This window comes from Corvus moneduloides, chromosome 7 (assembly GCF_009650955.1).
Source record: "Corvus moneduloides isolate bCorMon1 chromosome 7, bCorMon1.pri, whole genome shotgun sequence".
NCBI lineage: Eukaryota > Metazoa > Chordata > Aves > Passeriformes > Corvidae > Corvus > Corvus moneduloides.
Window position 1 is genome coordinate 35,972,178 of NC_045482.1, and position 12,826 is coordinate 35,985,003.

The 12,826-nt window shown below is 39.1% G+C and overlaps 1 protein-coding gene across 12 annotated transcripts in view; it reads right to left on the reverse strand.

Moving 5' to 3' along the window:
- GTDC1 (glycosyltransferase like domain containing 1) overlaps positions 1 to 12,826 on the reverse strand; it is a 172,626-nt gene that overhangs the window by 92,967 nt on the left and 66,833 nt on the right. Inside the window, exon 2 of one of the 12 annotated variants that reach the window (XM_032114037.1) lies at positions 6,487 to 6,556. The exons of 10 other annotated variants lie outside the window; for them this stretch is intronic. Coding sequence is in view for 1 of the 2 variants with exons in the window: in XM_032114029.1 (XP_031969920.1) it covers positions 2,078 to 2,127 (50 nt within the window). In the remaining variant the exon portion in view is untranslated. Of the gene's footprint in view, positions 1 to 2,077; positions 2,165 to 6,486; positions 6,557 to 12,826 lie in introns of all 12 variants that reach the window. One more of the 12 variants, XM_032114029.1, reaches the window with a different exon arrangement.

Here is a 12,826-nt window from a genome sequence, read left to right on the forward strand (position 1 = left end):
CCGATTCTTTATTTAATTTAGCTGATCAGAATATTTATGTACTGGAATCAAACCTCAAACAAAATTTCAGGCCAGGTCCTCAGTCCACACTATCAAGAACCAGTCTTAAACACTTTTCCACTATTTTTGATGACCTTTAACTCAAAAGGTATAAAAAACTATGTGAAAACAGTGAATTAAAACTACTTTTCCATGTAACATCAAGAAGTAAGCTTGAAAGAGACTCTCACAGAGCAGACTTTTGAGGGGGGTGTATTTTGTTTGGACTGCTTTGCTTTTCAGGCAACAACACTGAAGCTTCTTGAATTTTATTAAGTGTGTGTGGTACTATTTTTTTCCCTGATTTGTAATTAAATTTGGCTTCAATTAATTACTGACAGATGCACATTTTTACTTTAGTGGCCAGATTGTTCACCATGGGCTACATTGGCCTCTCTGTTCCCACGAAGGGAGAGGTCAGGACCAAGCAGTCAGAGCTGTGGTGATGGGGGGAAGGAGAAACCATGAATCCACATTGTCCTCCTCGCTCAAATTCCATCAGCGACAAACAGTGAAGCAAAGGAATTTTATTAGAGCAGAGAATAAGCAAATCAGAATAACCCACAAGTGAAAAGCAGCTATTGCTGGTTTATATAAGATGGACAGACTAACTCTGCTCAAATAGGTGCTGTGATGGAGCAAAGAAAAAGTGGGAAGCAAGATAAATAGAGGACATAGTGACCGAAGGCAAAAAATTCACCACAGGTAAATATATAGGATGCAGTGATGCATAATGAAATGACATTTTTAAGGAAAACTGCTTGCAAAACTGATGTTCTACTCAATTAGGTAACATTTAAGCAGCATTATTTATTGGTTGTAAGGCTGCAAATTAATTTAATTTGGTATCTTATCTGTCCAACTCTGGAGAGAAGCCAAACATGTCAAATGCCTGGCATGAACAATGCAATATGGCCAAGGGGTGGTAGCAGCACAGAGAAGTCCTAGGGCTACACAGAACTACTCTTCAACAGCAAACCTGAACAGCTAGCTTTGAGTATTGTAACTTCACATCTCCTGGTGTCAGCTTGGATCCAGGATGGCACAGAGGAAACAGTCGACATCATGGATCTATGGATCCCACTGCAAGCGAGGGTGATTTATCCCACAAAAAAGGAATCAAACCCAGTGCAGCACAGATCCACCACAACACTCAGGGCTTCCCTTAAAAAAGGTTTATATCAAGAGATGCTCACATGAAGTAGAACAACGGCTGATTTTCCATTATTTTAGTAAGTTCTGGCAAATAAAAACTCAAATCTTCACCTAATGTTCAGGTTTCCACATTTTGTGTTTTAAAACCACAGAAGACCCACTCACTTTGCACAGTTGCAGAGAAAATCATGGAATAACAGGATGGTTTGGGTTGGAAGAGACCTCAAATATCAAGCTTCAATCCCCTGCCATGGGGAAGCTTTGCTGACTGTTTAGGGTTACATTTCAAGTGCCCTGAAAATTCTGTTCTCCAAAGTATTTCAGATTGGTTTTTATGTTGCTTTATGCACCTTGATATCTAAACACTTTTTTTTTTTTTTTAAAGGAATTTGAAGACTGTCACTAAACGGAACTCAGCTTTCTTAGCAAATAGCTTTCACATTTTTCTAATATCCCACAGCTCTGATCTCACACAATCTATGAACAGCAAGTCCTTTAAAAATTATTTTTATGGAATCTCTTAGCTAATTTTCCTAAAAAACTCCCACTCCAGAGCATCAGCCCAAGGCATAACTACTGCCTAAGAATGAGGACCCTCAGGAAAAGCAGGATTCTTCCCAGAAAACTAATACAGCCCTCGAAAAAACTCAGACTGTCATAAAACCTGAGCAGCTGGCAACTCTGTCACCATGAAGTATCCATATGGAAGACCGAGATGTGTCAAACTACCCAAAACGAGTTTGGATAGTGCAGAAGATGGAATAAATAATTCAGTATCTTCAACACTTTCAACAGCAGGTAGTAGATATGCTACCTGCTCCTACAACGTGCCAAAATGTAACATGCGAGTGAGAGCGAGCGAGAGAATGTGAGTATCTCCAACCTGTTTTCATGAGGATATTTTGCTCGAGGAACTTCTCTTTTTAGAGGCATATGATCCGTATCAGATGTTTGTCAGGAGCAGGCAGTGCTACAGAACATTAGGAATAACTTAGTGATTTTTAATATATATTCACAAAGAGAATTCTCAAAGTCCTGAGTATACATGTATTTTTAAAAAAATGTATTTTAATCAAATATTACAAAAAAAATACGAAGGGAAAAAATGTATTTCTCTCAAATGCCCTTCACACTTCTAGAATATTTGTTGCTGCAGCATAGTGGCAACTTTCCTGCCTTAATATAAGCCGAGCAAACTATTCCATGTGCTCAGTGAAGTGGCAATCAGATCCACAATTTAAATATTTCTGCTCCATGTTCATGACATAGTTCAACTATAAAACTACATTGTGCAGTGCCAGTCTTCTGCCATCTCTTCCTATGAGAAACAGCCACACATTGGTGCATAAACCTTCATCGTTTATACTCAAAGGAGATAAAGCGACACTACCATTCCCCAAGAAATTAAAATAATTTAATGCTTAAGGGCTTCCAGACCTGTCTTTGGAGGGGCAAACACCTTCCTACACGGATTTATCAATGAACACTTCATCAAAAACACAGGGACAGCAGGTAAGCTGATATTCAAAAGCACATCAATAAGGAAAATGTCAGGTTTTGTGTATTGCACACTATTTTGAGCCCCTCCACTTTCTGATTATAACATTTCTGTAACTCAGCAAAGCCCACACTCGCTACCAGATTTGAACGATTGCACCGAAATGGCTGAGCGACCGACTGAAGTGAGATTTCAAAGAAGTGAGACAAACACTCGCCTAAATTCAAAAGCTGCCAAACATATTTCATCAGACTTTCAAAAGATAATTGTTTTGTCTGTTCTGAATTAAGCTTTAAGTGCTTTAAGAAAGGTTTCTCCACAAACATGGCTAAAGATCACAAAGTGGAGCATTTGGAATGAATGGAACCCTTCAGTCATATATTTATTTACTATCACTTGCATCATGCCTGGCATATACCACAAGCTGCTTTATTTCCATGTCCATAACATGATTTTAAGGATAATCTATACTGATGTCCTACCATTTTATTTCACATGCTATCATAACAGGGTTTTTATTTATAATGCAACCAGGGAAAAAGAAGGAAATAAAGGGTCTCAGCTCTGCAGCCCGGAGCTCCTGACCTGGGATGTAAGGGACTGATGCAAGAGCTGAGACAAACAGGAGAGAATTCAAAGAAAAAGAGAATATGTCAAACTCATGAGAATTTAACAGCCATGGAAATTAAGCCATTGCCCAGTTTTCTTCTCCAGCTCCTGGCTGAGAGTTTTGCAGGGTTAATAACATTAGACATTTACGGTCGTGTTTGATCAACTGATACAACACAGATCTGATCCTTGAGTAAGCAACTCAAACCTGAACACTGCAAGATGCTGGTATTTCCCCACATGGAAAAATCCAATAATAAAATAATAATTTAATAAAAATACTTCCAGCTTCCATATATTTCACAAATTATGCTTTCCCAGCGTGTGGTGGCCGGTGAACACACACTACAAAGGACAGAGAGTTCTCAGTAAGACAAGTCCCTAGAACCACAGGAACCACTTTACGTTAGGGTGACCAGAAAGGCTTCTCCCAGGATGAATTGTTCTGTTCTGTTAATCTATCCCAGTTTGGATTCCCCGGTTGCCTGTCAGCCTCCACCCCTCCTCACTCCCCCAGAGCTTCCCCATTGGCCCCCATTCCCTGGTCCCGCCTTTTCCCCCAGATAAAACTGTGAGTTCTGGGCTCACGTTGGTATTTGCCTCTGCACCGCTGGACAGTGTAGCAGCAATAAATGCTCCTGCCAGGATGCACCCAAACGCCCTTCTGGACTCTTTGGTATTGACTGTGACACTGAACCCACCCGTGCGTCTGTGGGGGCACGCGGGGCCCCACGGAGCCGGGCAGGGACAGTGTTACCAGCACATCTCATATGCAACTATTACTTCTGAATTCTTTTTATCATTAAATAAAGCATCCAGTGCTTTATTTAATGATAAATTAAATTCCCATTATTCCCCAGGAACACAAAAGAGAAATATGTCTCTCTGGGGTTGAAATCATATGTTAAAAAGATAGAACACCATACCAGATGTTATCTAATCTTTAAGAAACTGCGGCCAAGGCTTGCTTATCAAGGGCCACCAAGCGAACCAGGGCCACAGTGAGAAGTCAGGAGCCCAAGCCAAAGTTTAGATAAGCAAATATCATGGTCTAGTGATTTAATCAGCTCATGTAAGACCATGTAACTGTTTATGTATCTTATGGGCCCTGCTCACCACAGTACCTGACAGGTTTCCCAAAATATTATCTTTGTGAGAGCGTACAGAGTGATTCAGCATTTTCAGATCTCATATCTTCACTCCCAGAGAGATGTGCAAGCACAGATGTCTGCGTGCACGCACATGCAGATACATGACACATAAATACTATATACACACATATTTTCTAGCAAAATCCACCATAAAACTATGAAACATTCTGAATTGAGCTATTTAAACTGTGGCCAAAAAAACTGTTGACAAGAGCTAATTTGTTATTGAAAAAAGACTGCGCATCTCTCCATGACAGAAACTAAAAATCTGTTCAAGATGTCTGGGCAAGGAGCTTTCATATCTGAAAAGGCTGAGCAAAGTAGAGTAGTTTTGGTGAAGGTCTCCAAATAACACCATTTTTCCAGCAATGCCTTTGAACTATACATAAAACCTTTCAGGAGCTCCTGAAAAGGAAACTTGAGTCAAGCTGTTTGTCAAGATGACTGGAGATGTTCTTTGGAAAGTATTTCCAAAAAGTTCTGGAGCAATGGTAGCTGTACAATCATATGGGATTAATTTTCTGTATATATCTCTTTATACTGCTGGAAGAAACAAATTAACTTGGAAATTCAAAGATCTTTATACAGCCCTGTGCTCTTAGGTACAAATATTTAAGTAATCTTTACTTCCTGTCAAACACTGAAATGAATATTAAATTATATTAAATTATTATAGATACAAGTAGTAAAATTTCTTTTCTGCTTTCTCTGTTAGCTCCTGCATCTTGGTATTTCATACACAGAGTATGAAAGATATTTTAATATTATCTTTGATTTAAATTGCTTCTTCTAATAAAACACAAACTGTGTGCTTGATGTATAAACACCTGCCCAGAAGCCTCACAAATTTTCCCTGTAAGGGATCACAGGTTTAGGAAAACAGTATTTATTCACAATACTCCTTTCCCTGATGGTTTCAGGATGCCATCCCTTTAGCCACTTTTTTTTTTTTTTTTTTTTGTCCCCTTTAAAATAAATAAATGAACAAACCACACAGAAGGAAGGAACTTCAACATTTCAGCCCCAGCTGAACCCACAACTCCCCACTGAGCCCTATGACCCCCACTTGCATGTGCTCAGCACAGTGGGCATTGCACCAACCAGCAGGTATATGGAAGGGGTGAAATGCTCCCCTTGACTTAAATATGAAATTAAGGAGAAGAATATAATTAGTGTTTAAAGAGTGGGGAAAAAAAAAAATAAACTGTGGGAAATGTCCCTCTCTCCTTTTCCAGGACCTGTGGATTGACTTCATGAGAAAGAAGCAGTCTAGTAGATAAAATATAAAAAATTCATTCTTTCCTTCTCTCTTGTTCCTGTGTGTTAGTAGAAGGAACAAAATGAAGGAGCAAGGAACTAGTGAAAAAAATATCAAGCCAAAATTACATCCGTCAGGGTGATGGAGTGCAGTGTCCTGCCCAGTCCCACCGCAGACCTCCTCGGGGCTACTGTTTCAAGTAAAAATTAAACAAGATGACACAGAAACAGTCCAAGATTGACATTTTCCAGCTTTGTGTCATGTTACATTATTTGAATGAATCTCAACTTTTAAAAACATCCAAAGGAAAGGGAATGAGGGTTGTATAAAACAAAAAAGACATGTAAGAAATAAGACTCTCACTAGAAGAAAGAGAGCCACCCATGTTGATACTACCAAAGGTAAGAATATTTTTAAGGACACTGTTACCTATCCCATCCACTCTCATTTTATTGCCAGATTAATATGAAAAAGGCTTATTATACCACCAGTATTTTTCCCCTGTGGCTTTGCCCAGGTTGTGCCCATAGGTCCATCTCAAAGGTTGCTGATGGAGCCCAGTGTTCCCACCACAGCCGCTCTCCCAACCACCTTCAAGGTCCAGAGTCACGCAGCACAAGGGTTCAGCTTTATTGGAAAAACAACATCCTGAAACTACTGAAAAAGCTCTTCAGAAGTATGAAAAATAATATGCAGCATTTTTTTTCTTCAGTTACCAAGAAATTCGAAGCAGCCAGCAATCAACCTCCCTCTTCTCAGCACTCAAAAGCACTTACAGAAAGCCTGTTCTTAACCCTGCTGCAGAGAAAAAGTTCCCTTTTATCTTCCATTTATTTTCATTTTTACCTGAAAGGCAGAAAAGAGTTGGGTTTTATGTACACCAGACACGAACTGAACTTTTTTTGCAGTGCATTAGACTGCAATTGCCTTCCCCCCATATGAATGCATACCTGAATTTCCACAAAAAAAGAAGAAATAACAACATTGCCCTTCTGATTTAAGCATGGCCTGTACTCAACGTAATGTTCATCTATACGTGTTCTCACTGTTTAAGAACTCGGCGCAGGTGTTATTAATAAAATAAATTTATTTTTAAAAAGGATGCTATTCTATAAGCTTTGAAGCTCACACATAGTCTAACTTAAGCCAGCTTGGGCTCATCTGGTCTTTAAATGAGCCCTTTCATGTGGTCAGCCCACGAGCCATACGTACTGCTGCTCAATCACGCCACTGTACATCGTCAGCGCGAGGATGATTTGCATGATTTGCATTTCCTGTGCGCTCCAGCTTCAAGGAGCTCTAAGCACCACGTACAAAAGAAACCACCGCCAAGTAATGCAAAGATTTTTTAGTTAAACCAGATGAGACTGTTTCAGTCAGGCTTGCCAATAGTGAAAAAGAAAAAAAAACAAAAAAAAAAAAGGGGAGGGGGAGGGAAAAAAGTCTCAGGGATATCCTGTTAAATAAGGATTATTTGGAGGGAATCTGAACCTTAGAATCATACCTTTACTTTTAAAATATTAAAGCTGTATGAGACCCGTAATAAATATGGCCTAGCAGAAAATAATTTACTTAAGAACTTTTTTCCCTCAATATTTCTTAGCTTTTGGCACCACATTATGTTAGTAATTTATTTATTTAATAGCACATAAATGGATGCTGATTACATTCAGTTTCATAAGGTAGAAAAACTAACCTAACTAAACTGAATTCACTGATAGCTGGTTAATATTTTTCCCTATGAAGAAATCTTTTATTTTATCCCAAATGATCAATAAAAGCTAACGGACAAACAACTAAGATAGAAACAGCATTACAGTGGGCTTCAATGAATAAGAAGTAAAATTTTAAAAAAAGTACCAGAGCCTCGTTGTCATGAAAAACAGAGACAGATGGGGAGCCAGACCTATATGATGCTACAAATAGATGAATATCTTGTAAGGATTTCAACAAATGTTATAAGACCTAGTCAAAATTTGAAAAAGTACAATGAAGCAGCACAAGCAGATCTGAAGTTCACTTGAAATCCAAGCCATACTATCATCATTATATAGATTAACAATGTTTCAAAAAGACAGTAAAAATTAGAGCCTTTATAGTATCTTTTCTAGATAACGGCACAGCTAAAAATGTCATTATTGAATACAAAAAGAATAAAATTACGGAAGTTTGCTGTAACAGCTACTTTGGAAATGAGGTGCATCCTGTTCCCCCCTGAAAAGTAAAAGTGGGTGTGTGCACTTCACGTTCCAATATTGGATTGTATGGCGGGTTTCCCTTTAAACTGGTAGATAAACTGAGATGACTAAAGACTATCAGGCTGAGTGAGCTGTATGTGCCCAGCTACAGGGTGTACATCACACCTGCCTGACAGCAACCCAAGTCAGGCTGCTCCAGGAATCTGCACATCATCATGCTCCAGAAAAACCACAGCCAACTCCTGGCACTGCCTCTTCCAAAGGACACTCGTTTTTAGAAAACTAAGTTGCATCTTGGTTTGGGTTTTTTTTTTTTCCCCCCCTGTGTTGTTCAAATGGAACCAAATATAAGATGTGGGCAAAACCATTACCGAGGGGTTAAATTCTGTCTTGAACACAAAAATTCCACTTATTTCATTGTTGTCTGCAAATATACAGTCAAGAGCCACATTTAATCACCACGCGTAGTTTCTGTATTGTGACTGTAAGATTTAGTAATCGAAATGGCTACCAGAATAAAAACACATTCTGTCATTTTTCCACTTAGACAGCCCCTGTATAATGCTCTTAAAGGTCAGCTAATTTTATTATGGAAAGTAACTAATAACCTTTATTAATTCTTACGCTCGCAGTTTTCAAGCATGTCAACCAAATAAATAATACACTGCAGGAAGACACCACACAAACCAAGCTGTTGAATACAATCTCTCTGCATTTGCAACAGACAAAAGAGGTCATTAGAAATGTAATACACGGGGGTTTTTTTGCTCTGGAAATTAGGAAAACATGAATAGACAGCTTTTTGAAAGCCAGGCTGCTGGTCCTCCCCCATGCTCCAAGATGCTGAGACCACCAAATGAGGTGCTAAATTCACTAATACCCAAGCACAACCATGATCCTAAATGTTATGCAGCACCTTTTTTTTTTCTCTAATTTCCTAAATTTTCAGAATGTGCACAATATTGGAGACCATAAGAGTTTTGCTTAGAAACTTTTCTGCTGTTTTTCATTTAATAAAATGACTGAAAAACGTGTAAATATCCAAGTTAAAAAGATACGTGTTTATATTTTATTCTCACGATATCTCTTGCATGGAAAGCATCATTATGTTGCACACTACATAAAATGATGCAAGAATACCCCCATTTATTAAGGATTTTTGCTTTCCTTAAGTGGATCAGAATGTAGAACTGTTCATGGTAAGCATTTCCTAGCACACTGCTTTGGGTGAGTGTGTTCCTAAGAAACATTACAACGCCTGAAACTAAAAATAGATGGTTATTTTTAGCTATTTAATCACATGAGAAAAAAGACACAGTTTGTATCAGTCTTCTTAAATTTACAAAATAATTCCATAACGCGCCCAGTGTGTGTGTATCATGAAAATCCCTGGCACTCAACCTCCGGGCTCACACACCGGCTGCAAGTGGAAGCAAAATGGGGTTTAAAAGATTCCAGCAACAATAGTCTTGTGACTAAATCAGAAACAGAAGCACAAGTCATGAGCCAAACAGATACCTATCGGTTTCCTTGAGCTTAATCTGATTAAAACATGGCTCTCAAAAATGTTAAATAGAATGCCACGTCAGAGAGCTGGCAAGTGATAAAAATAGTTCATGACAGGAAATCATTATTAAAGCAGCATTACTTGTGTATCTGTTATGGAAATTTCCCTGTAATTTTTCTAGGTTTCCCCTTATGCTTTTTGTTGAATTGCTGTTATACTTCTTTTTTTTTTCCTTTTTTTTCCCCCCTCAATGGCATGTAAGTTTGAGATGTAAAAAGAAAATTATCACTGCAATTTTCCAACTATACTCTGCTCAATACCATCTCAAGTGTGTCATACATCATCTTGTCATTCACTTGAACAAGAAAACACATAATATTCAGAGGTAGAAAATAATCTGAAATGGGGAAGTGCCACTAGGGCAAAACCACATTCATATGCCAGCACAGGGGAAGATTTGAAAAAAAAATAAAAAAATAAACGTCATCTTAATTTCAAGGACTTTCATAATGAAAGCATCTTAAATATAAACTTAATTGAGGGAAAAGTTTCTATGAAAAGCTGCTAGGAACGACAGTAGAGACATTCTATAGTTCACCGATCAATATTAGAAGAACAAACATTGAGAATATACCATTACAAATCAACCTGAATGTTTTCAATAGCTTACACAATTGAAAGAAGATTCAGAACCTTAAGGAAAAATTTTAAAAATAAAGTCAGTATTTCTATCCCTCCTATCATTACCACTCCCCCCACAAACATCCTCCAGATTATCCTTCAGAGCAACCCATAAAATACAAACCAGAGTTGTAGTGTCTTGTCCTGCCTTTAGTTACATAATCCAGAAAAAGATTTTACAACAAAAAAAAAACCAACCAAACAAAAAATAATCCCTAAAAATACATTTACAAGATCTTGTCTTACAAGGCCAACTCTAATTCCTAAGTCCCTATTTTTCCATACTGAAGAGACTTTAACAAACTTGAACAGCCACCCCCAAAAACCTTTGGTTTCTTTTTTAAACGTCACTGGTGAGAAAAAGCCTCCATCCATCACATTAGCTTTCCATCCAAAACAGACATTTCATCTCTAATGATGATTCGGGCTTCTCCCAAGAAAAGCCAGGATTATCCGGTCACTGATGCAGTGCCTGTGCATCAGGACTCCCAACGTCCCTCCTGTACCACCACTCATCTTCCCTCTGCCCCCTGCACCCAGCAGCCTCTACCACTGACATGGACACTTAAAACAGGCAAGGTTTTTTTTAAATTTTAGGTCAAATTCAGAATTATTTGCTGCTGGAACATCATAAGGCAACCACATGATGCGGGGGAACAAGGAGACACTTCAGAGATGAGTCTAGATGGAAGTAGGGCTGGTCTTTAATTAAACTCCAACTACTGCCCACCTAAAATCCAGAAGTAACAATGCAATCACAGCAATAGTGACAATTTTTAAGACAGCAGAGTCACCACATGTTTTGCAAGTGTGTCTAAGACCTCCTTGATTTTTGTCCTGGATACACAGCCAAGCTCTGCCTGACTCAGCATGAAAGGGAATGCGCATCCTATTATCAGCAGTGCTTAAACCTTATTCCATATAGAGTTTTCCAAGAGTACTCACATCTATCCCTCCCACATTAAGAAATTATTATCTAACACAGGGAGTAATCAGCTCATGGTCTTACTACAGTCATCCTCCTTGACAAAGCAGGGAAAAAAAACCACCCAACTGTGAAGCATTAGAAAGTCAAGGTTCAAAACATCCCCATATATTGAGATCAATGCAAATTTATTTAGATCTCCATGCAACAAGACCAAGTGTGGCCTCTTGATGCAGCCTGGTAAATTCAAAGTCTCTATTTCTGCAACGGGCCTTCACCAGGACACATGGAATGTTACAGTGAAGGACACAGCCTCAACTGAGGACAGAAAAGCTGGTGACAGCTAATCCAGAACTAGTTTAAATGTTAAAATTAACACTTTACCGCGCCAGAACATTGTTAAACACTGAATTTCATGTTGTCCGGCCAGTTTTCTAATCTGAAATACCAATATAGAAGAATGGACTAATAGATAGTTAATTACAGTATTACACACCCTTCCAAGTGAGAACTGAATGGCAGAGTTCAGGTGTGCACTGAGAGCCATCCAGATTGATGCAAATTTGTTCCCAACATGCCCTTTCTCATTCCATAGCCCCTCTCAGATCCATTTTCTCTGTATTACCCCAGGAAATGAGACATACAAGAGGAAAACAGACATTTTTGTGGTGCTTAGGAGCAAAAATATATATGTGTAGAATTATATAGAGGGCCAGAACACCTCCCATCACTGCAGGCTAAATGAGTCATCCACTTCAGAATAATGACCAGTAATTAAACAAGAATCTGTAAAGCTGTTAAGTGCCTGTAACAATTCCAACCTATGACACTGAAGGGGTACAAGCTTCCCATGTACTGAAACCATCCATGTGATCTATCATAGAGTGGAGCCTCTTACAAAACAACCTCTCACCCATAGAAATTCTTCTCCCCAAGAAGCCAAACAAAAACAATTTAAAATATTTATGGCCATAAATTTCAGCCCTGTTCCATAAACTGATGAAGAGACATGACATCATGCTAACTACCTAGACCTGTCTGGTTGATAATAGTCCCAGGCTTCGGGCTGAAGACTGAACTGCAGGAGCATGGAAGAGTGTGAACCTCCAGGTCAGCACAGATGCTGAACACAAATCTGACTAGTCAAAGCCAGAGCTGACACTCCAGCAAATATAGGAGGTCTGGGGGTGCAGGGCTGACACCACAAAAACAGTCTTGCAGTATTTTTGCCTTCTTTTTAGCTTCCTTGGACTGAAGAGGAAGGTTTTCCTTAAAGGGACCTAATTGCTCCATCCTCCAGTTCCTGTATCCACAGTTCTGTTTTCAAGTGGTACAGACAGAAGCAAAATAATAGCAAGTCCCATGCTCCAATGGGACACTTCTATCTGTTTTTTATCAGCATAGCAAGCTGCATCTCCCTTTGCTCCACGGTTTCTCTCACATTTACAGACCTGAGCTACATACCTTAAGCTTCCATTGCTTTACTGAAGTCCTTTCATACAGCTCATTTCTAAATCTTGTCTAGAAGTATTTGTTTTACCCTTCCTAGCCCCTTACATCTCTTAAGTGCCAAGCACTTGGCCGGCCAATATTCCCAAATGAGGCTTCAAAGAGGCAATTCTGAATTATCTTGACTCAGGTTGTGACAAGAAGGGGCAGGGGCCCCCAAAAGCGTGGTGCTCTGCTGCTGCAGGAAGGAGCAGATGGCCACCTTCCAGATGGCCGCCAACCTCGTCTCACCAACTGCAACATCTGTACCTTGAGTTACATCTCAGAGGATGGGCCTGACACAGACTGCAGGTCAC